The sequence below is a fragment of the Heptranchias perlo genome, chromosome 37, assembly GCF_035084215.1.
Source record: "Heptranchias perlo isolate sHepPer1 chromosome 37, sHepPer1.hap1, whole genome shotgun sequence".
In the NCBI taxonomy this organism is placed as follows: domain Eukaryota; kingdom Metazoa; phylum Chordata; class Chondrichthyes; order Hexanchiformes; family Hexanchidae; genus Heptranchias; species Heptranchias perlo.
Genome location: NC_090361.1, coordinates 5,311,665 through 5,336,232, shown reverse-complemented (window position 1 = coordinate 5,336,232; position 24,568 = coordinate 5,311,665). Strand labels below are relative to the sequence as shown.

The window sequence follows — 24,568 nt, the reverse complement described above, 5'->3', positions numbered from 1 at the left end:
TTCTTTATTTGTTTGGTGTCTTTAAGGCTTTCAATTTGCTCCGCGGCGATGACTGGACAACGGTCCCTCCCTTTTAAGGCGGGACTAACTCGACTCTGTTTCCTCATTGGCCGGTTGAACACCAGGAGGACAAAGTGTAAGATTCCGATTGGCTAGTTGACAAGTCAATCAGTCGGGAGGTGTGTTTGCTGATTGGCGCGCTGGCCTGTCAGTCACAGGCGGCCTCCACCGCTTCCGCTTGTGTGATGATGGCTGGCAGAGGAGTGGGGACTTTATCTCTGGTCTTTCTCGTCATTGTCGGGTCGACGGCGCGGATCCACCGCCTCACGCTCAAGGTAAGGGGTGTCTTTGGGGGGGGGAGAAAGAGAGGTCAAAGCTGCCCCACTGTGGTGGGTGTCAGTGCAGTTGGTGAGGCCTTCCTGCCCCTTCACTGGCACTCAAGGCCTGCAGTTGGCCCCAGTGGGTTGGGTTTGAGGTGCCTCCTGTTCCAGGGGAGGGGGAGAGAGAGGGGGGGGGAGAGAGGGAGAGGGGGGGGTGGAGGGGGGTGGAGGGAGAGGGGGGGGTGGAGGGGGGTGGAGGGAGGGGGGTGGAGGGAGAGGGGAGGGGAGGGGAGGAGGAGAGAGTTCACCTTTTAAATTCTGGGTTCAAAGTACCCACCCTGTGTGTGTGGGGGGGTCACTTATTAACATGGCAGTGTGAGGATGCAACCATTCTGGGTGGTGATGCCACCCCTTTTCCCCCCACATTCATCAAGTGGCAAAACTGCCATGTCACCTGTGTCTGCATTTATTACTCTGCAGCCGTAATCAGTTGCATGCCAAGGACCTTTTTTGTGGAGAGCATATTTACAACAGCTGAACAAAGAACACCAGCGCTGCATGCTATTTGGTTCGATGTGACTGTTGGGACAAACATAGCGCCCCTGTGTCTGATCAATGCTGTTATTAGCCATGCAACAATAAAGGAAGCCATGATGCCGGTGATGGACTGGGGTGGACAAATGTAAGGAATCTTACAGCACCAGGTTATAGCCCAACAGTTTTATTTGAAAATCACAAGCTTTCGGAGGCTTCCTCCTTCGTCAGGTGAGCGAGCTTCCTCCGAAAGCTTGTGATTTTCAAATAAAACTGTTGGACTATAACCCGGTGTTGTAAGATTCCTTACAATAAAAGAAAGCAAGCTTCCTGTGGTTGTAAAATGTAGTGATGTCACAGGGTTGGTGGGGTTTTCCGAGGGCCTGTTCTTGTGAAGTCTGTGCCTTTCTGTAGCGCTTGCATGACGGAAATAGAAGGTGCTGAAACGCCCAGTTCCAGGGATACAGTTCCACAGGTGCCCCACCAGCTCTATAGTATCTTCCCCCCCCCAAATGCCCCTTTGTCATGTGCTTCCTACACAGCAAGAGTCAGTGGGACTGAGTGGGAACACCATAGCCAAACCTATTCCACCCGCATCCTTGGATTTGCCAGCAGACGTTGCTGGATTGTGGTCGGGAGCTGTTCCTGGGTGTTTCTTTCAGTGGTTAAGTGTAAATTATGGGGGGTTTTGCTAGAGCAAGTAGGGAGAGACTGTTTCCTTTGGTAAGTGGGTCAGTAACCAGAGGTCACCAATTTAAAATAATTGGCCAAAGAACTAGAGGGGAATTGAGGGGAAATGTTTTCACACAGAGGGTTGTTAAGATCTGGAACCTGAAAGGGTGGTGGAAGCAGATTCCATAGGAACTTTCAAAAGGCAATTGGTCATGTACTTGAAGAGGACTCATTTGCAGGGTTGTGGGGGAAAAAACTGGGGTGTGGGACTAAATTGGACAGCTCTTTCAAAGAGCTGGCACAGGCACGATGGGCCGAATGGCTTCCTTATGTGCTGTAAGATTCTACGATTCTACATTGTGGAGTTTTACTTTGAGCTGGTGTACTTGATCACCGCCTTTGTTCCTTCCGACGCGGCGTGCTTTGGCCAGCTCCCCGGGGCAGCATCAGGAGCATGGCGGTCTGGATCGCCCGGGAACCGATGGCATGGCGCTTGTTGTGATGCGCCAGGCAGGAAGCCTCACCCGCGGATGCGCTCGAAATTATCGTTCACGATGTTCGTGGCCCTAGAGGAGATGCTGGTGTCGGGGTGAGCCTGCTTCATCACTTTGTAGATGGAGTAAGTCTCCTTCCTCGACTTTCTCCACTTCTTGCCTCCTTTTGCTCGGGTGTTTCATTCAGAGCTTCCTTGGAGCCCTTCTTGGGAGCTGCTCTCTTCTCCTCAGGCATTTTTAAACTCAATTTCAGACAGGACCTGGGCAGCTTTTTTTCTCTCTCCCTAATTCAGGGATGCTGCTAACCGTGGTATCTCAATGGTTACAATTAGAACAGACTGAGCGCACAATTGGGTACTTTGCTAGTGTGTGACTCTATTCCGATCTGAGTATCGGTGCAGTTATAAACTGAGTCGTGAAAGGCTCAAATTTTAATTTGGCCAGGATTTTATAGTTTATCTCTGTAACCTCCTACAACCCTCTGAGATCTCTGTGCTCCTCCACTTCTGGCCTCATCTTCGCTCCACCATTGACGGCCGTGCCTTCAGCTGCCGAGGCCCTGAGCTCTGGAATTCCCTCTCTAAACTTCTCCGCCTCTCTACCTCTTTCTCTTTTAAGTCGCTCCTTAAAACCTACCTCTTTGACCAAGCTTTTGATCACCTGGCCTAATATCTCCTTATGTGTCTCGGTGTCAAATTTCGTTTGATTAGCGCTCCTGTGAAACGCCTTGGGTCATTTTACTACTTTAAAGGTGCTATATAAAAGCAAGTTTGTTGTTGAACTTGTTAAACAACATTGTTCCTGTCATGATATCTGAATTAAATTTATCCGTTTACTTCTGTCTTGCAGGATGCCCGGTTTACTTGGTGATTATTAAACTTGATTGTTTAAGCTTTTGGCCAATGAGCCTTTTGAATTTCAACTAAAATGTTCACTTTTATTGAGAAAACCAGACAATGGAGCCTTTTGCAAGCTGCTTGTGTACACAAAAGTCAAGGAATATCGCTTGCACCAATCTGTAAATAACCATAATTTATCGTTTATAAATTAAAACTTGCCGATTTCCCGTGGCATTGCTCATGGATAGTGTGCAATTTCGAGCACAGTTGTGATGTTGGGGCTGCAGGAATGGAGAATTGTTGAAGCTGCCCTGACTCTCTCAGGCCAATGCTCAGTTCTCTTTTGTGGGGTTGGGGGGGGTCTAGATATCCCCTGAGCCCAATTAGAAATTAATTGTTGAGGGAAGTGTTCTGCAAATTGGCGGCTGCTTGTAAATTCTTAACTCTTGGCCTTGCGTTGATGCTGGGTATGAGGGTCAGGAAATGCCTGGTTTGCATTATTTTGGTATTGTTAACACCTTGAAGCGTTATGTTTACATGCTAGGTGCAAATATTTTTCATATACTAGCAAACCTCCTAAGAACATAAGAAATAGGAGTAGCAGTAGGCTAAATGGCCCCTCGAGCCTGCCCCGTCATTCAATAAGATCATGGCTGATCTTCGACCTCAACTCCACTTTCCTGCCCGATTCCCATATCCCTTGATTCCCTTCGCGTCCAAAAATCTATCGATCTCAGCCTTGAATGTACTCAACAACTGAACGTTCACAGCCCTCTGGGGTAGAGAATTCCAAAGATTCACAACCCTCTGAGTGAAGAAATTCCTCCTCATCTCAGTCCTAAATGGCTGACCCCTTATCCTGAAACTGTGATCCCTAGTTCTAGACTGTCCAGCCAGGGGAAGCAGCCTCTCAGCATCTACCCTGTCAAGTCCTCTCAGAATCTTATATGTTTCATTGAGATCCCCTGTCATTCTTCTAAACTCTAGAGTATAGGCCCATTCTACTCAATCCCTCCTCCTAGGACAACCCTCCCATCCCAGGAATCAATCTAGTGAACCTTCGTTGCACCGCCTCTAAGGCAAGTATATCCTTCCTTTTAGATAAGGAGACCAAAACTCCTTATATATGGCGTCAGAAGATATGCTGCTTTACAAACCATTGTACTGTGAAACATAATATGTTGTTCTTCAGGTAAAGTGTCAGTGTGTCTCCCTTTTAAGACTACAAAGTCTAATTGCTGTTAAGTAAACCCTGAGTGAGTTTATGCAAAGGTCAATTAAGAGGCTGCAGACAGTCTGAACTCTGGGAAGTTTCTTTACATTTTTTGAATTGTGTAACAGAAGTTTGTGCGGCCATGTAAGCACCAGACAATACTCCAAATACGGATGATCAGAACAGGTAATAGTGATGTGAGTCAGCGACTGCAACAGCACTTTGCTTCTGCATCTCGTGCTCCAACATCTGGCTTCCTTATATAAAAGTCCTCTTAGTCCTTTCCTTAAACCCATCTTTCCACCGCCTATTATTCAGGGTTGTTACAACAGACAGGAGATGTGCCCAAAAGTATCATTTTTGGATTATTATAGATAGATTACACCCTAATGCCCTCACAAAGCACGAACAGTAAGATTAGTACTTCAAGTCTTTTATTTCCTCACTTTCTACCACCCCCATCAATATAAGAACATAAGAAATAGGAGTAGGCCACACGGCCCCTTGAGCCTGCTGCGCCATTCATTAAGATCATGGCTGATCTTCTACCTCAAATCCACTTTCCCATCCTAATGCATCGTATTGCAAACTCAAGTATTTTGTTTCCCCTGTCGCTGCTGACTATTGCTATGATGTGGAGATGCCGGTGATGGACTGGGGTTGACAATTGTAAACAATTTTACAACACCAAGTTATAGTCCAACGATTTTATTTGAAATCTACAAGCTTTCGGAGGCTTCCTCCTTCCTCGGGTAAATGTCAGGAATTCCTCGAAGCCTACGCATTTATAAATCACAGAACAATACATGGTGATTACAGACTGCCCCTGTAACTGCCCGTTGCCAAGGCAATCACCGTGTTCCGACAGAGAGGTGTCACCTACAGAACCCCCGAATATACATTCAACAAAAAAAAACAAACAGGAAAAAAAAACAGAGAGAGAGAGAGGCAGAAACATCCGGAAGGCAGAGAAAGCCAGCAAATGACCCGTTATATTAAAAACAGATAGCTTTTGTTCGCTGGTGGGCTTACGTGTAGCGTGACATGAACCCAAGGGTATTGCTAGGGTACTACTGGTTCCACAGGCGCTGGATGCCCTTGGGTATTTTGGCTAAGTACCCAGTGCGCAGACTGTTTGTCCAGTGTGCATACTGGCCCATGGGCTCAGTGTTGGAACGTGGGAGGGTATGGGAGTCGTCGGAGGACGGGATTTCGTTTAGCTGTGTAGCACTCGTGGTTGAGAAACCTGATAAGGTTACTGTCTGGGTTTAGGTATGAAGAGGAAGGGAAGGGGGAAAATAGAAGGAAAAGATTAAATCTAAGCGAATTCTCTAAACGCTATGGTACCATCAGTGCTGTATATAAGGATGTTTAGGCGTATAAAATAGCCTTTTTTTTCCCCAACAGAGCTTCCTGGACCTGATACAGGACTATTGTGTGTGAATGTCACTGTGGCCCTGGATAGTTTATTGCCCATGTATCATGTTGGTATGAGGCTCATTTTAGACTAGTGATGTTGTGCCAACCTGACTGCATTAACAGCCAAACACTCACATGATGGCAGTCAGGAAGAGTTAATTGTGCAACACATTAGAATAATACTCCCGTGAGGTACTAAAATCAGAAACTGTATGATGCTTAAGTAAGCTGGTGCTTGGGGCATTGTCTGTTGAGTTTGCAATAGTCTTTCCAAGATTTTTTTTTAGAACTGTCATCTGGTAGTTTAAAGCCTTCTCCAATATCAAGTGATGCAAGAATGTTCTTCTCTGTGAGAGGTTGAATTATTAATCGCGTACCTGGGCGTAAAGCACACGTTTGTCATTTGTTGGATGAGGTGGTGACTCACATTTTTGAGCCCCCCCCCCCCCCCCCCCCAATCCCCCAATTTTCTTTGCTTCTCTCCTAAGGATAACTTGTGCATTTCCAGGGAGGAGGAGGGGACTGGGAGGCCTTTGATACCTTGCTCAAAATGGCCATTCACCGTCATGCGCCTGGGTGGTGAGTGTCGGCAGGCCAGTACTGCTCTCCCCTGACATTTGGCCACAAACTAATTCCATCAGAAGTGGGAATCCCTCAGCCCAGCCTGCTGAGGACAATTAGTGGCACCTTTCAACCAAATGCCCTTTTATCCCAGACTCAATCCTAGCCGTTAGCTTTTCTTCAAAAGCTTTTTTGTTTTGTCATGATATGGTAGGCTTGTTGTGAGATTTATGTGACCTGAGAGAGGAACCTGCTTATCGTGTTGTGTTTTTTTTCTCAATAGCGGAGGTTTTCTAAACTTTCCTGTGTGGTGGATTTCTTGCAAATATTGACCTCCTTCTGGGGACCCCAGTCCTAAAAACTTAGAGCATTGTGCACAGTTCTGGTCTCCATATTACACAAAGGAAAGAGGCACTGGAGATTTACAAGGATGATACCAGAACTGAGAGATTATAACTATCATGAAAGACTGAACAGGCTGGGGTTCTTTTCTCTAGAAAAGAGAAGGCTGAGGGGTGACCTGATAGAGGTCTTTAAAATTATGAAGGGGTTGGATAGGGTAGGCAAAGAGATGTTTCCGCTTGCGCGATAGACCAAAGCCAGGGACCATAAATATAAGATAGTCACTAATAAAATCCAGTAAGGAATTCAGGAGAAACTTCTTACCCAGAGAGTGGTTAGAATGTGGAACTTGCTACAAGGAGTAGTTGAGACAAATAGCATAGATGCATTTAATGGGAAGCTAAATAAACACATGAGGGAGAAAGGAATAGAAGGTTATGCTGATAGGGTGAGATGAAGTAGGGTGGGAGGAGGCTCGTGTGGAGCATAAACACCGGCACAGACCAGTTGGGTGAATTGGCCTATTTCTGTGATGTAAATTCTGTGTATGTAACTTTTGAAAGACGCTGTCCTCAGCCCATGAGAAAATAATACTATCCTTATAGACAGCATATCTAATCAGCAGGTGGCAACAGAAATACTGCACTCTTAAGTCAACAAATTCAGAAACCTGATGACTTTATGGATCTCTGGGTTCTCTTGCAGAGAGACTCCTTGGGGTGTGGGATCCCAGTTTGAAAAGCTGTGACCTTTAATACGGCATATCCCTCTGTATTTACTTCATTTCCATTTTTTTTAGGGAGACACAAGATCAAAAGTTCACTTGAACACATTTGGCTTCTACACCAATGGGACATTGGAAGTTAACCTGACAAGTCTTCGGTTAAGAACAGACATTGCCTTGGAGAAGATTATAGTAAGTGGCGTTTGGGTGAAATCAGTGTAGCTTAGGAACCTGATGTGGTGCTGTGTCCTGTTCATGATCCCCTGCCTTTCTGCATTGCACACAGCTTGGTTTGAAATCATCTCCATTCCTACAAAGTTTTTCCCCTCCCAGTTCTTCCCCCTGCTGAAGGACAATGCTGGTGGACAGTTCCACAAAAGCCCCGACATGGATCGGTCCCTTCAGGCGGGAGAAAATTACGCTCCAGTACTTTGCCCCAAGTAACCATTTGCCATTTGACTGGGACAGGACTGACTGAGCCCGATTCTGATCTTGCCCATTGAGATATCTATGTCTGTGCACTTGAGGCCACTGAACAGAGATGGAACTGGGAAGTACGACTTTATATTTCTCCCCTCAATTGTAAATCCCCCATGGAGACCAACTGGCTCAGGACAGACATGGGATCAAATCTAGGACTTTGCTGAACTGTAAAGCTCAGGGCCCCCACACAGAGTGCTCTGGGGGTAATTACAATCAACAGGGGCTGCTGTTGTCCTGTTTGACCCTGAGCTGAACTTCTGACCCCATATCCGTCAAGAAAATAGCGGAGACAGCTAGGCTTTTTATTCCCCCTCCACACCAGGTGGCACCTGTTCTCTGCTCAACAAGCTCTCACAGTACTGCAGTTCAAGTTGGCAGGGTGCGGGATTGGATCAGTGCCCCATAGCTCGTGTGCTCCAGTGTGTTGCACTGCATGACTTCATTACACAATGCAAAAGCAGCACGTAGGTCTGAGGTATTGGGTCTGCTGTGGCCGCACAAAGAAAAGGCATCAGGATTTTTGCACAAAGTACTAAATTAGATTTCCCACCCTTCGACTAAATATATACTTAATATAGAGTAATTAACTGTTTGACATTTTGTTCATTATCCATTAATGTGTGTTTTCATCATTTTCCTTGTCTCATATATATCAGATTGGATTTAGCCTTTCAAAATCGAAGACTGATGGTGTGGCAGCCTACACGGTGAGTAGCATATTATTACCAAACTGCTGAAATTACATAGAATTACATCGAATAAATGCCGACCTCGCCAGCGACGCCCACATCCCATGAACGAATATATAAAAAAAAGAACGTACAGCACAGAAACAGGCCATTCGGCTCAACTGGTCTACGCTGGTGTTTATGCTCCACACGAGTCCCCTCCCATCTTACTTCATCTAATCCTATCAGTATAACCTTCTATTCCTTTCTCCCTCGTGTGTTTATCTAGCTTCCCTTTAAATGCATCTATGCTGTTCGCCTCACTCACTCCTTGTAGTGAGTTCCGCATTTTCGCCGCTCTCTGAGTAAAGAAATTTCTCCTGAATTGGATTTATTAGTGACTATCGTATATTTATGGCCCCAATCTATTCAATAATACAGGCCTCGTTTGAGCTTTGTTTCTCCTGTTCTAGCCCCCGATCTTTCCCCACTTTAAATGCACCAACAGGCTTCCATTTCCATTTTATAAATGCAATTTGTCGCTGCTGCTCACAGTGACCATTGTCCAGACTGCTGCTGTTTCAGGTGGGACTCTATATATAGTTCTGATAAAAGGTTGCATCTGAAATGTTAACCCCCTCTTTTGGATGCTGATGACGTGCTGTGCAGTTATTATAGTAATTAAAATTCTTTCCTAACCGTGTTTCCGTCTCAAGTAACAAGATTGTACTTCCAACACAGGTAGATGAGTCCGATACATGTTTGCTGAATAAGTACAACAAATCCTCAGGGGAACCGTTCACCCTCTTTAATTTTGACCTGAAGCAGAATAAGTAAGTACTGTCTGATGCAGAAAATTGTCTGTATTCTGGGGCAGGCGTTGTTTCCTTCACCCTGAGTACTTCATATGAGCATACGGATTAAGAGCAGGAATAGGCCCCTCGAGCCTGCTCTGCCATTTTGATAAGATCATGACTGATCTGATTGTGACCTCAACCCTACTTTCCCGTCTACCTACAATAACCTTTGACTCCCTTGTTAATCAGGAATCTGTCTAACTCAGCCTTAAAAATATTCAGTGACCCTGCCTCCACCGCTGTCTGGGGGAGGGAGTTCCACAGACTCACGACCCTCTGAGAGAAAAAAATTCTCCTTATCTCTGTCTTAAATGGAAGACCCCTTATTTTTAAACTGTGTCCCCTAGTTCTAGTCTCTCCCACAAGGAGAAACATCCTCCCAGCGTCTACCCCTTCTAGTCACCTCAGGATCTTGTATGTTTCAATAAAATCACCTCTCATTCTTCAAAACTCCAATGTATACAAGTCCAACCTTTCCTCATAAGATAACCCCCTCATCCCAGGAATCGGTCGAGTGAACGCTCTCTGAACCGCCTCCTAAAGCAATTTGTCCTTTCTTGAATAAGGAGACCAAAACTGCACACAGTATTCTAGATGTGGCCTCACCAATGCCCTGTACAACTGTAGCAAAACATCTGTACCTTTATATTCCATTCCTCTTGCAATAAATGACAACATTCCATTTGCCTTCCTAATCACTTGCTGTACCTGCATACTAACTCTTTGTGAATCATGTATCAGGACACCCAGATCTCTCTGTACCTCGGAGTTCTGCAATCTCTCTCCATTTAAATAATATACTGCTTTTCTATTCCTCCTGCCAAAGTGGACAAGTTCACATTTTCCCACATTATACTCCATCTGCCAAATTTTTGCCCACTCACTTAACCTATCTATAATTTCTTTGCAGACTCCTTATGTCCTCTTCACAACTTACTTTCCTACCTACTTTAGTGTCATCAGCAAATTTAGCAACCATACATTCGGTCCCTTCATCCAAGTCATTGATATAGATTGTAAATAGTGGAGGCCTGTGGCACTCCACTCGTTACATCTTGCCAACCTGAAAATGACCCATTTATGCCTACTGTTTCCCGTTAGCTAACCAATCCTTTATCCATGCTAATATGTTACCCCCTACATCATGAGCTCATATTTTGTGTAGTAGCCTTTGATGTGGCACCTTGTCAAATGCCTTCTGGAATTTGACTTCATTTGTGCGCTCGTAGCCGTTTTGAATTTGTCTGGAGCTGCGTTTGGCGTCTGAGCGATGCAGTCTTGTTCTCGACGCCTTCCGTCTTTTAAAACTGCAGCCAACAGCGCAAATGCCACGCTCGCTGCACTGGGAAATATTTAAGGGGCTGAGTCGCCTCCTTTTGGCAGCGCTCGATCCTTCTCTGGGAAAAGAAACTGCATAATGAAACCATTCAAATCTTAGTCTAAAAACCACTGAGGTAATGCTGTACCTTTTTTAGCCTAATCTTAGTACATGTGATATGATCTGACTGGGGAGTGTGTGTTCTTAAACCTGTTGATCAGAGTGAAGCCTGAGGGAACACACTGATGACCACGTGAGGAAGGAAATACAGTCCGGAGATTCCGTTGGCTGATTTCACTAAACTATACGGCTTTTATTTCCATAGTTAACCTACGTGGCTTTAGAGAAGCCATTAAGAATGTGTTTCTTATTTCCCACACTAGAGACCCGGCACTTTCACAATCAGCTGAGTAGCCTCTTTTCGTGCTTTAAAACTCTTATGTTTCTAAGAGGGGTTTATTATCATCCTTGGCCTCAACGGTAATCCTGGTGAATTCGGGCGTGGCGGCGAGGGAGACGTGCTATTCAACGGGTTTCAGCCAAATCTGGCGATGGACAATCAGGCCGTTGGTGCGCCCAAGCCTCTGGCCCTCAGATATAACCATGCAAGGAGTGAAAATTGTACCTGGGGAATGTGGGGCTGGGAGACCACAAGGGAGGGTGGGTACAGTGGTGTTGGAAGGCAGAAACAAGGCGAGGGAGATGGGAAGTCAAGGCAAGAGAGTAGAGTAGATGTCTTAAAAGTAAGCTCTAGTGATCTAGATGCTAAAGAAGCACAAAAGTGGAAAGAGGTTAAAAAGGAAAAATTGCCAAACCAAGGGGGATCCCACGCTAAACCATACGTAAAGCAGTGCGCCGAGCACAAGAAACAACATTTGAAACTAGAGGTATTGATGTTAAAATAGAAAATCATGACATAGTAGCAGTAACTCAAACAAAGTTAAACGTTCCTGAGTATAAAACTTTCAGGAGGGATAGGGAGAAAAGGGAGGAGCAATAGGGTAGTAATTAGAGCCAAACTCCTAGCACTGGAGTGTAAGGATTTAAATGGAGAAATGGTCCAAACCAAATCCCTCTGGAATTGAGCTGAGGAAGAGCAAGGGATTGGTCACATTACTGGAAATATGTTAGACTGCCAAACAGTAGAAAGAATATTGAGGATGAAATTTGTAGGTAAATTAGACAAATATATTTACAATAAAGTTATAATTGTAGGAGATTTAAATGATCCAGAAATATTGGGATAGGAAAAATGTGAGGAGGGGAGAGATTTTTAAAAAAAAAATGTATTTTAAGGACTGTTTTCTCAGTGAATATGTTGCTACACCAACAAAGAAGGAAGTACTACTTGACCTGATTCTAGGTAGTGATACAGAGCAAGTAGGCAACCTAGATGTAGGGAGATCATTTGGGAAGCAGTGACCACAATGTAATTAGTCGAGGACACGGGTACTCGACTGGGGATAAAGCAAATTATAGCGAGACTTTAAGAAGACTTTGCTGAGCTTCAGTAGGGTTAGAGCTACTAAGAAATGAAGGAGGGAGGCTGGTAGTAGAGAGTGAGGGAATAGTAGAAATAGTGAGTACTTTGCCCGTGTTTTCACAGAAGAGGTAGTTTTTGGGACTGTGATAACCACCAACGGTGGATAGGGAAGGTTATTCCAAGATTGGTTCCACCACATCTTTCCAGTCCAAAGGATTTCCTTTGACCCCCATCCTTTGCTATCTGCCCTGCAACCATCTCTTACACGCGTGCAACCACATTCCCCTTAGGTTCAAAAGGAGAGTAACCTGAGAGTTAGACGGGGTGAGGTGGCACTGGGAGGGTGGAATAGTTTCACTTCACAACCGGGCCTCTCGTCCCTGGTTCCATGGGTGCAGGCAGCCATCGGCAAGGCACGACTTCAACTGCAGCTTCTGAAATCGTACCCCAGCATGGGTCACTGCCTTCATGGGAAGCGAAGAGAAAATTGAAGAGGAGAAAGGTGTTGTGAGTGGCAGTTAACAGTTGAGTTGAAAATAAATGTTGAAATCATATGTCAACAGGGTTTTAATGAAGAAATTTGGTCAACAAAAAAAGCTGTCAATATCAGGACCAGACGATGGAAAGAATTCTGAGATCAAGGACGCGACACATGCGAAAAAAGGTGACTAGAAGAATGAAAAAATTGATAAATCTGGAAATGAGCTATGTTTATGTTAAGAGGTCATCTTTCTTAACACTCGTCAGAAATCAAACTGTTCAGAATCTGAACCTGGTTTAAGATTTACTCATTTACTCTCTCTGCTGCTTCTGTAACCTCCTCCAGCCCAATTCTCATCCTTGTTTTCAAATCCCTCCATGGCCTCGCCCCTCCCTATCTCTGTAACCTCCTCCAGTCCTACAACCCTCCGAGATCTCTGCGCTCCTCCAATTCTGGCCTCCCCGATTTTAATTGCTTCACCATTGGCGGCCGGGCCTTCAGCTGCCTAGGCCCTAAGCTTTGCAATTCCCTCCCTAAACCCTGCTACCTCCTTTTTAAGATGCTCCTTAAAACCTACTTCACCTGTCCCGGCTCGGTGTAAAATTTTACTTGATAATGCTCGTCTGAAGCACCTTGGGACATTTTACTATGTTAAAGGTGCTATATAAATGCAAGTTGTTGTTATATGTGGTGGTTTCATTGAAACAGTGTTGATGTATTTTTTAAAGTTTCAGTGCACCTGACTTAAAACTTCCCACCAGCAAGGCAATACCTAGCCTATTCCAGCAGCCTCCCCCTCTACAACACGAGAATTATCATGCAACATGTTTGGAGTTGCAGATGCCATTACCTCCAACAATGGCATGTCGGTGTAGCACATTGTCCCATCCTGATTTGGTGCTATATTCTGGCACAGAAATGCTGGGGAATTCCTCATGGGTTTATAAGCAGATACAAGGTAACTCACTCAGCTATTGTGAAGCCTTTTGCTGCAGTCCATGTTCACTCTGCATCGATGGTACAGTAATCTAAAGTTTTTTGGGGATAAAGTATTATGTCAAGCACCTCCTCTGGTAATGTGAGTAACTGGTCCCCATTAACTCCTTCAAAAATAATAGCATTTTTTGTCTCCACGGCAGCCGCTTCAAAGGTAATTCATTGAATGACTTCTCAGAGATGTTTTGACATAAGATGTAGTATAAAGAAAGAACTTGCATTTACAGGACATCTCAGAGCGTTTTACAGCCAGTGAAGTAATATAGGGAAATGCAGCAGCCAATTTATGCACAGCAAGGTCCTACAAATAGCAATGAGCTAAGTGACCAGATAATTGATTTTAGTGGTGTTGGTTGAGGGATAAATATTGGCCCACTTTTTGAATAGTGCCATGGATCTTTCATGCAGACGGGGCCTTGGTTTTACATCTCGTCTGAAAGACGGCACCTCCGACAGTCAAGTGCTCGCTCAGTACTGCACTGGGAGTGTCAGCCTGGATTATGCGCTCAAGTCTCTGGAGTAGGGCTTAAACCTATAAGCTTCTGACTCAAGAAGTGAGTGAGAGTGCTGTCACTGAGCCAGGCTGGTACCATTAACATCACTGCAATTCTTTTGAGGGGGTCCTTGAAAGGCCTTGAATTTATATAGGGCCTTATCATGTCTCAAACATCACATAGCGATGCACATTCAGTGAGCTACTTTCAATTTCGATGGCTGCAGACAAACTTGATGGCTATCTGTGAGCGTTGGGCACAATGCTGCTGAACCTCATCCTATCCTTAACCATTGTCCACGTGTATGTGCACTATCCAGAAGCGGGTCACTGAATCATGCTTGTATTGGAACTCTAACTGGCTTTTTTTTCCTTCGTACTTTCCTCCCGCCCCCGCCCCCCCGTCAGAATGAACTGTGGCAAATTGTAGCACTCCCACCACCACTTTATGGCATTGGTTAACTCAACACAGTCCAGGGATCGAAACTCGGACCTATCTAATGTACGACGGTGAATAATATCATGCATTTACAGGCTGGGGGAGCTGTAGGAGGTTGCTGGTTAGTTTTTTTTTTCCCCCCCCCTTCACCAATGTACGTGAAGTTTTGAGAGGCTTGGCTTCATGTTGAAATTCTGCTCCATTAGATGCGGCAAGAAAGAAACGAGGTGCGCCTCAAAATCAGAGCAATGGCACGGCCAAGGGAAAAGTGGAACCCATTAAAGAGGTTGGTCTGTGTAGTATTATGACCATTGGAATCCGATGCCCGGGACAAAATTGCACTTCACTTAAAAAAAAAATGGTTACCATGCGGTTGAAAAAATGCACGATGGAGTAGGCGTGGTGACCGTGGTATTGTAACAAATGCGATGGAAAGAACTACCTAGACTCAAGCTTCCAAAATAGTGGCCCTGACGTTAGTAGGGAGAGATCAGGCCAGTAAGATCACTTTTTCTAACCATTGCTCACCGTGGCTTAGAGGACATGTTGTTCTATCCCATTGTAACGTACAATATGCTCCTAATTTATGGTGATTGAATACGTCAGATTCGTTTTTATTGGGGCTTTGTAGGAGTGTTGGTGATGCACTCAGGCTTGAATTCTATGATTATCTGCGTGGAAAGTGTAAATCGGTGCCCTTGATTGCTGTTGTTGGGAGGGGGCAGCCTGGAAGGTGGGAACAGAGGGAAGGGCATTGCGAGCTGCCACTGAGGAAAGTATAGTGATAGGGGCTTTATCAGGAGCAGGTTGGGAGTGGGGGGGAGAATATGGGTGCTTGACGTGGGACAAGAAGGATAAGATATGGCAGGGGAAGTCTCTGAGAGGCAGACAGCATAGAGCCACAAGCTGCACTTTGCAGTCCCCAGGCTTGGTAGCACTGTGGCCAGTCGAGTCTCCTAATCTGGAGACTGAGTTGTGACAGTAAGTGAGCAACAGCGCCACCTACATTGGAGGTCTACATCAGAGGTGCATAATGTCAATGGGTAGTTTAATTTTCATGGAAGTAAGTGAAATGTTGGAATTATTAGGGTCCGGCAGGAAGTGTGTACAAAGGCCAAACTTACAGACACACACCTCCTGCCCGCGCCCCATTACCCCACCCATCATAGTTCCGGGACGTTAAGGACGGTTGTACTTGGAGCAGAATACAGAGGCACTAAAGCAGGGATGGATCCCCGGGCTTTCCTCATCTGTATGGCACTGTACAACATAATACAATGCCACTGCAAGCACTGGTTGAAATTGTTCATGCAGATTATTATCTGAAGTTCTGTTTTTCTTGTGGTTTTAAGGCGTCGCGTTGCTCCTTCTTCGATTGACATTGGGGACACGGGGGTAGGAAGAAAAAAAATTATTTAATTTATTTAAAATAGGCAAATGACAACGCCTTCTAATCACCTAGTGGCTACTGGTACAGCACAGTGTACTACTAAACCCATACAGACCAAAAGGTAATTTGATCTCTAATCTGTGTGAAATCAGATCATCTACACTGAGGCAGTATTTGGGGAGCTTTAATTAGCCACAGCGCTGCTAGGCAACAAATAATCAGCCAGGGTTCCTAATCGCTATCCAGTGACCTTGTTGAAAAGGATGTGTGTTGATGTTGGGCAAGGACAGGTTCGGACTTGGCTGTGATGCTCCATCTCTTGTAGACTGCTGACGATCGCTGTCTGAGCGATCGTCAGCAGTCTACAAGAGAAAAGTAAAAGAAAGAACTTGTATTTATATAGAGCCTTTCACGACCTCAGGACGTCCCAAAATGCTTTACAGCCAATGAAGTACTTTTGAAGTGTAGTCACTGTTGTAATGTAGGTAACGTGGCAGCCAATTTGCACGCAGCAAGGTCCCACAAACAGCAATGTGATAATGACCAGATAATCTGTTTATAGTCTATGCTTATCAGGTGAAAATTGCTAAAGCTGTCTGAATGGAATATCTTCCTATTCTACAGGGTGTTTCAGAGTCAGACACAATGCTGTTGGATGTAGTGCAGACTCCCTTTCTGCCTTTGTCCCTGATGATTTGCTTCAATTCTAGCCTGCCTATTATGGTCCTATTAGCAGTTTGGATGTTCAGCTGGTGCTAAGTGTTCTCCAATATCTGGTATTAATCTATTTTCCTGGTGGCTTCTTTTCCTGGCAGATGAAAGAGAAGAATGAAGAAGTTTTTAAACTGAGTAAAGTGAATGACTCCTACACCTTCAATGTAAGAATTTTTATTCTCCAAACTTGCCATGTTAATTGCCCCCCTGAATTACAATTATTTAAAACGTTTTTTTTCTTTTCAGTTCTTTGTAAAGATTCTATCTGCAGCAGAGGAAGGGCTTTATACCCTCAGCTTCCACAACTGCTATAAGGCAGCAACCATAGGAAAAGAAAGCCCTGTTGCATTCGACATGACAGTAAGTACGTTTACCAAGAGTTGGTGGGAGGGTAATGGGAGAATTTTTCCCTCCTATTCACCATGGAGTTTCCAAAGCTTTTTATTAGATTCGAGGCAGGTAGATGGAGTTGAGAAACAGATCAGCCAGGATATAATTGAATGGCGGAACAGACTCGAGGGGCTGAATGGCCTACTCCTGTTCCTACGGCCCCAATCCTTATCTCTTCAACCTATCCTACCACTGCTCCCTATGCTCCAAGATATTTTTTTCTCAATCTTTAGTACCTTTTTTCCAAATTGTATAAAGTCCAATTATGTGTATGTTCATTAAAACTACTGAACAATATGCATGCTCCCCTCTCTCTGACAACTAACAACTTTCCCATATCTCATTTTCATTGGCAGTTGTTTGAATTTTACAAACTACTGCTGGACCCTAATCATTCCAACATTTTAACTATATATTTTTCTTAATTGGATTTTGGCCTGTGTATGACATCGCAATTCCTGGCGCTGTATAACAACAAAATTAACTTGCATTTATATAGCGCCTTTAACATAGTGAAACGTCCCAAGGCGCTTCACAGGAGCGTTATCAAGCAAAATTCGACACCGAGCCACATAGGGAGATATTAGGACAGGTGATCAGAAGCTTGGTCAAAGAGGTAGATTTTAAGGAGCGTCTTAAAGGAAGAGGGAGAGAGAGGTGGAGAGGTTTAGGGAGGGAATTCTGCAGCTTGGGGCCTAGGCAGCCGAAGGCACAGCCGCCAATGGTGGAGTGATGAAAATTGGGGATGCGGAAGAGGCTAGAGTTGCTTTCCTTCTAAAGCCCAGGGTCCTGAGACCATTTGTAACCTGACCACCCTCCACCCCCCCCCCCCCCCCCCAAACTTCCACATTGGCTGAGATAAGCTAACTTGTGTAGCACCTTGGTTAGTCCACACTTGGAGTACTGTGCACAGTTCTAGTCTCCATATTACAAAAAGGATAGAGAGGCACTGGAGAAGGTGCAAAAAGCATTTACAAGGATGATACCAGAACTGAGAGGTTATACTTATCAGGAAAGATTGAACAGGCTGGGGGCCTTTTCTCTATAAAAGAGAAGGCTGAGGAGTGACCTGATAGAGGTTTTTAAAATTCTAAAGGGGTTTGATTGGGTAAATGTAGAGAAGGTGTTTCCACTTGTGGGGGAGACCAAAACTAGGGGTCATAAATATAGGGTAGTCACTAATAAATCCAATAAAGAATTCAGGAGAAACTTTTTTTTTGCCTAGAATGTGGAACTGTGTACCACAAGGAGTAATTGAGGCGAATAGCATAGATACATTTCAGGGGAAGCTGGATAAACACGAGGGAGAAAGGAATAGAAGGTTATGCTGATGGGGTTAGATGAAGTCGGGTGGGAGGAGGCTCGTGTGGAGCATAAACCTGTTGGGCTGAATGGCCTATATCTGTGCTGTAAATTGTATGTAACTTCATACAGGGATCATACCTGGTATGTTCTTGGTTGGTTCCACACTGAGCAGCACATTAACGAGTTGAGCTATTTATTACTGTAGCTGCTGTTTTTAACCTCGTTCTTAACATGTACATGGACCATATGTCAACCCTTTTATATTTTAAACCTTTCTTCTTAGATTGAGATAATGGCAAGAAATCCTAGGAACTTTCTTTCTGCTGGTGAAATCCCACTGCCTCTGCTGTACTTGGTTATGTCTGGGTTTTTCTTTGCTGCAGCCTTGTTCTGGGTTTACCTACTTCTAAAACACAGGTAAAGCTCCTTCAGTGCCCAATGTTTGAACTACTTTTATGGAACACATGCATGAATCAATAGTTGACGAGTTGTAGATTGCCAGTTGGCAAATATTTAATAAAATGAACATGCTCCAAGAGACCCATTATATAGTTAAACAAGTGGTTGTAGGGCACCTCAATAACAGCTCTTCTGCAGGGTGTGTGTTTGCATAGTTAGCTACAGTGAGCTGGGTCGACAGTAAGATGCTCCCATTAGCATGATGATGGAACCAATTGTATATTTGGTCGCCACAAAGATGTCATGTTTAAAGAGAGCACAAACTGAAAACAAGCAAACCAGTAGGCCCAGGGAGATTGAAGTTTCCCTGAACCTACCAGGTGTCTGTGGTTAAAGTCCTATAAAACATTTGTACATTTTATTTAATACCAAATGAGCCAACTATTATTCACTTTTTACATGTTACTTTTAAAACATTTTCCTTTTTTCTTGCTGACACTGCACCAATATGTATTAATGCCAGAACTGAGTGGGGGAGAAGGATAGGGATGGGATCACTGCTTTTGAGTTTTAATGTGCCCTCTGCTGTTGATGAAAGTTCACTTAAAAACCTTAACCTTAAATGCTCAATGCTTCAATATCATGAGACGCAAGTTAGTGGGGCTGGGAGGGAGGGAATGGACTTGTGTCTGGAAATGTTTTAGACACCTTACTCAAAAAAAAAAAAACAACCAGGCAAATGGCAACCCTACACATCTATCCAAAAATATGCTCGATGCAGATCGTGACGGACACTATCTCACCTGCAACCTCTAAACAGGCTACTGTAAAGAAAACGAGGAATATTCATGCAGTGGTAGTTTTCAAAACAAGTCGTGTGTGCCAATAAGATACTCCTTGTAGCGTATGTACAGTAAAACAATTGCATGTGCCCGTCTCTGTGCCAGCATCCCGCAATGTCAACTTCATTGGCTGTTGTTTGAATTTTAGCTGTTATTGACTAGTGCTGGATCCTAATAATATCTGTGTTCCTTAGGTACAGTGTATTTAAAATCCACTGGTTGATGGCTGCATTGGCGTTTACCAAGTCCATCTCCATTCTGTTCCATGCTGTAAGTATAAGTCTATAGATGTAGCTAAATTATAATGGCACTTCTAAATGAGCAACTTTCCTTCACTTCCCATTAGAAGTACTTTGATCAGCTCTCCTAGTTTTAAAGACACTTACCTCGGTAAGTGGTAATGAGGCAGATCAGCCAGCAGGTCCCCAGGAGCAGTTGCCAGTCTCGGGCCGAGTTAGCTGAGGTCAGTCAGTGTAGGCTGCAGCAGTCGACCTTCACACCCTGAGCTAGGGAAGACTATTAATGAGCCCAAGTCTCCCCTCTCTCCTAATCACCATCTAGTGACTCATGCTGGGAAGTATCGATGTCAGGGTCAGATTCGGGTGTGATGGTTAAATAGCCTGCTGACACTCACTCTACACTTGGATATGAAGAATAGTCACTTTGTTGCGATATCCTAGTTCTGGTGACCCTTATGAAACTCTAGCTCAGCAAGACTGTGGTCTTGAGGAGAGGAGGGACGAAAATTTGGCAAAAGAAAAAAATTCTTCCTCTGCACCCTGTAAATTTAAAATGACAGTAAGCGTGTGACAATATCGCTGTCTGAGTTTCAGCCGTCTTTGTCTGCAGATCACATCAAGTGACGAGAATCGCTAGTTGGAGGTTAGGTGTGGAAGCATTCAGCTGGGTGGAGGGGTCGCGTGGAGCCTGGGAGCGCGGGCAGGCCGGAGCGAGGAGCACAGGTGGATGGGTGCGGAGGGCAATGTGGCCGCATTGTGTTTTCTGGAATTGATTCTCTGAAAATGATTAGTCTGCATGTTTGGGCAGATCAGTTGGCAACACTGACAAGCCTAAAGTCATACAATGTTACAGCCAGAAAACTTTCTATATATATAGATTGATAAATGAGTGGATATCATTCCGAATAAGTGACTCTAGCTAGGTGGCCTGTTTATGGTATTATTGACGTCTCTCAAAGTAGCCAGCAGGAATGGCAGTCTCTATGTATTTCTATGCGCACATATCATGAATCCAATGATGGAGGGTGAGGAAGCTGAGTGTTATTGAAGGACAAGTTCCCATACTGTAATCCTTGCTCTCAGCACAACGTGTAACTACGGACCGGTGCGACTGCAATGTCTTCAGGTGTTGCTTTAAGGTGTTTCTAGTTGGACAGAGAAGTAACTTGGTGCAAACCCAGTAGTTTGCCGTTTACCTGTGTTCTGAAGGCTGCCACAAAAGGAGTTGGCTGAGCTCCGTTTACTTGAGACTTTTACACATATTTAACAAATGCCCTGAGCGTTCGAACTGTTGCAGGATTGTTCTTTATTTATGGAGGTAAACTGCCCCCAAACCACGATTTAAAAAAATAAGATGGATGAAATAAAAGCAGGAGAAGATTATTCATTTTTCAACATGACAAATCTGAGTTATAGCCACATTGTAGGAACACCCCCAGCCCCTGGGCGGAACAAGTTAAGTAATATTTGCCTGTCTTATCTCTAGTTTTATAAAACGTTTGCAATCCTTACGATAATTTATTTGTTTCCAGATAAACTACTATTTCATTGCTGTTAAAGGATCAGCAATTGAAGGTTGGGCTGTGATGTACTACATTACCCATCTGTAAGTATATATTAGGATGTTCATTATGGGGGAGTAGAGGGGGGGGGGGGGTGAAGGGGCGGGGGGGTGCGATACTGTTGGCAGAGCGCTGGGGTGCCATTTGGCGAGACTTGACTGACCATTGAATGTTGCAAGTTTTGGAGTTTGGTCTCTGATCCTGCTGTTGCTCTGGGGGCAGAGCCTCAAGGTGACTAAACATAGGGTCATCGGGAGGGGGCTGCGTACAAAATGAATTTGCATAAGAGCACTTTGGTTAGACTATTGGTTGTTCTAATAGCATGTTCAAGTGGACTATAACAGATTTGATTCGGTCCTGAAGGTGCTTTGCAGGTGGTTGGATAAAATATTCATGCCAAACCACAGACCCTGTGGTATAATATACTACATGCACTGTTAAATGTAATTTTTTGTTCTCTTCCAATATTTCCCTCCCTGCCCCCACCACACTGCCTTTCATTGGGGTACAGTTCCACAGGGTCTCAGTGAAGTGGCCATTCTTCGTGTGAGTGTTGGCAGGCTAGTTCACTTGGGAGGCGCGGTAGCCAAGCCTGATCCTGCTCTTGCCGGACGTGCACTAGGAGTCACAGGATAAGGATCAGGAGTGGGAAGTATGGATCATTCTCCCCCCTTCCCCGCCTCTGGAAATACTGAGACCAGTTGCTGCACTGCGATCAGTTACCTCCGCACGGGAATCGAAACTGGAACTGAACTTTCCCGTTGGGTCAGTGAATTTATCCAGCATCTAGTAGGCCGTACAGATCAGGTACAATCCCAGGTTCAGGCCCTGGTCTAGGGTGGATTCAAGGATCTCCAATGGGGATGTGGCGAGGGCACTAGGGTGGTCCCCAATGCTCCAGGACAAGGGCAGGCAAAATTGCCCAGGATTCCTGCTTTTGATCACCACCCAGCGTGTGTGGGCAGACAGAGTCCGGCTTGGCTGTGATGCCCCTTATGTTTAAACAGCTTTCCAGCACTTGATGTTGAGACTCACACAAAGGATGGATACTAAAGGAGGCACCAGATTGTATGTGGAACCATATTCAGCAAGATTTGATGCCAACTGGAGGACCAAAAACCAATTTCGATTTAACTAACCTATTTCAATTCTAGGTGTAGAAAGTCTATCTTTTGTAGCTTTAAAGGTATTGCTGTAATGTTCTCAGTGCTGCACCAGGTTTGAGACCTCCCCTCGTACAATAGTTAGAAGAAGCTATGTCCTGCGTGCCTTTGGGTTTTCTCTACAGCAGTTATAACGCTGCCTCCTGAAGATGTGTGGAAATTTCATGGTCACATTTTAATAGGACTTCAAAAATGTGAATTGCTCTGTTGAGAATTGTATGGTGCATCAGCCGTGGCTCAGTTGGTAACACTCTCGCCTCTAAGTCAGAAGGTTGTGGTTTCAAGTACCACTCCAGTGCAGTACTGAGGGAGTGCAGCATTGTCGGAGGTGCCGTCTTTTGGGTGAGATGTTAAACCAAGCCTGCCCCCTCACGTGGACGTAAAAGATCCCCAGGCACTATTTTGAAGACGAGCAGGGAAATTCTCCCTGATGATCTGCCTAATATTTATCCCTCAACCAACATCTAAAAACAGATGGTCTGGTTATTTATCTCGTTATTGTTTGAGAGACCTTGCTGTCGCAAATTGGCTGCCGTGTTTCCTACATTACAACAGAGATTACACTTCAATAGTACTTCATTGGTTGTAAAGCACTGGGACGTCCTTATGATGTGAAAGGCGCTATATAAATGCACATTTTTTTTTTCTACTGGACGTCTTTAGTCCAGAGCTGGAAACCATGTACGAATTGCTTTTTAAGAGGACCTTTCTCTTGAAGTGACTAATGATTTATACTGCCTGTCCTACCTTGTTCCACAGGTTGAAAGGTGCCTTGCTGTTTATTACTTTGGCTCTGATTGGCACAGGATGGGCGTTTGTAAAGTACATCCTATCGGACAAAGACAAGAAGATCTTCATGATCGTAATTCCTCTACAGGTAAAGAAGGATTAAAATAGTTGGAGCTAGATTTTCTTTTAATGTGTGGTTTTGAGTACTGCAATGAGTCTTGCATTACTCCGTAGATGATTTTAAAATTAATTTATGACCCAACTCTTGAAGGAATTTTGGCCGCAAATAAATTTGCTTCCCATTATTTTATTTTTATTTTCCAGTTTTATTTTCTTTTCCCCTGCCCCGAAGGTACTGACTCTCGCTGGGGTACAGTTCCACAGTCACTGGACTCTCTCTGGTAACTTGCCAAATTGGCCATTTGTAAGCCAGGTACTCACATACTGAGTGTCAGTAGGCTGTTACACCATGTGAGCATTAGAGGTGTCGTCAACCTTGCCCATCCACGTTCACTTTCCAGCACGGCTCACGAGATGGAGGTTCTCTGCCGAAATTGTGGGTGTCATTTTTTAAATTTAATCCCACTGCTCAATTTTCCCACCCCCATCAGCCAGTTCGTCAGCACACTGAAGCAACTCCTGGAACCTAAACGGTTGCCCCGCCTGAGTCCTGGAACCTAAACGGTTGCCCCGCCTGAGTCCTGGAACCTAAACGGTTGCCCCGCCTGAGTCCTGGAACCTAAACGGTTGCCCCGCCTGAGTCCTGGAACCTAAACGGTTGCCCCGCCTGAGTCCTGGAACCTAAACGGTTGCCCCGCCTGAGTCCTGGAACCTAAACGGTTGCCCCGCCTGAGTCCTGGAACCTAAACGGTTGCCCCGCCTGAGTCCTGGAACCTAAACGGTTGCCCCGCCTGAGTCCTGGAACCTAAACGGTTGCCCCGCCTGAGTCCTGGAACCTAAACGGTTGCCCCGCCTGAGTCCTGGAACCTAAACGGTTGCCCCGCCTGAGTCCTGGAACCTAAACGGTTGCCCCGCCTGAGTCCTGGAACCTAAACGGTTGCCCCGCCTGAGTCCTGGAACCTAAACGGTTGCCCCGCCTGAGTCCTGGAACCTAAACGGTTGCCCCGCCTGAGTCCTGGAACCTAAACGGTTGCCCCGCCTGAGTCCTGGAACCTAAACGGTTGCCCCGCCTGAGTCCTGGAACCTAAACGGTTGCCCCGCCTGAGTCCTGGAACCTAAACGGTTGCCCCGCCTGAGTCCTGGAACCTAAACGGTTGCCCCGCCTGAGTCCTGGAACCTAAACGGTTGCCCCGCCTGAGTCCTGGAACCTAAACGGTTGCCCCGCCTGAGTCCTGGAACCTAAACGGTTGCCCCGCCTGAGTCCTGGAACCTAAACGGTTGCCCCGCCTGAGTCCTGGAACCTAAACGGTTGCCCCGCCTGAGTCCTGGAACCTAAACGGTTGCCCCGCCTGAGTCCTGGAACCTAAACGGTTGCCCCG

General features: G+C 45.1%; 1 protein-coding gene across 1 annotated transcript in view; it reads left to right on the top strand.

The window, feature by feature from the left end:
* The first annotated feature begins 205 nt into the window (after positions 1 to 205).
* The window catches only part of LOC137304428 (protein GPR108-like), a 34,679-nt gene continuing 10,316 nt past the window's right edge, over positions 206 to 24,568 (top strand). Inside the window, exons 1-12 of the mRNA XM_067973020.1 lie at positions 206 to 335; positions 7,194 to 7,310; positions 8,258 to 8,308; positions 9,011 to 9,102; positions 12,491 to 12,591; positions 14,543 to 14,622; positions 16,542 to 16,604; positions 16,687 to 16,800; positions 18,419 to 18,552; positions 19,571 to 19,646; positions 21,148 to 21,221; positions 23,100 to 23,217. Of these exons, the coding sequence (XP_067829121.1) occupies positions 246 to 335; positions 7,194 to 7,310; positions 8,258 to 8,308; positions 9,011 to 9,102; positions 12,491 to 12,591; positions 14,543 to 14,622; positions 16,542 to 16,604; positions 16,687 to 16,800; positions 18,419 to 18,552; positions 19,571 to 19,646; positions 21,148 to 21,221; positions 23,100 to 23,217 (1,110 nt within the window). The 5' untranslated portion in view covers positions 206 to 245. The remainder of the gene's footprint in view (positions 336 to 7,193; positions 7,311 to 8,257; positions 8,309 to 9,010; positions 9,103 to 12,490; positions 12,592 to 14,542; positions 14,623 to 16,541; positions 16,605 to 16,686; positions 16,801 to 18,418; positions 18,553 to 19,570; positions 19,647 to 21,147; positions 21,222 to 23,099; positions 23,218 to 24,568) is intronic.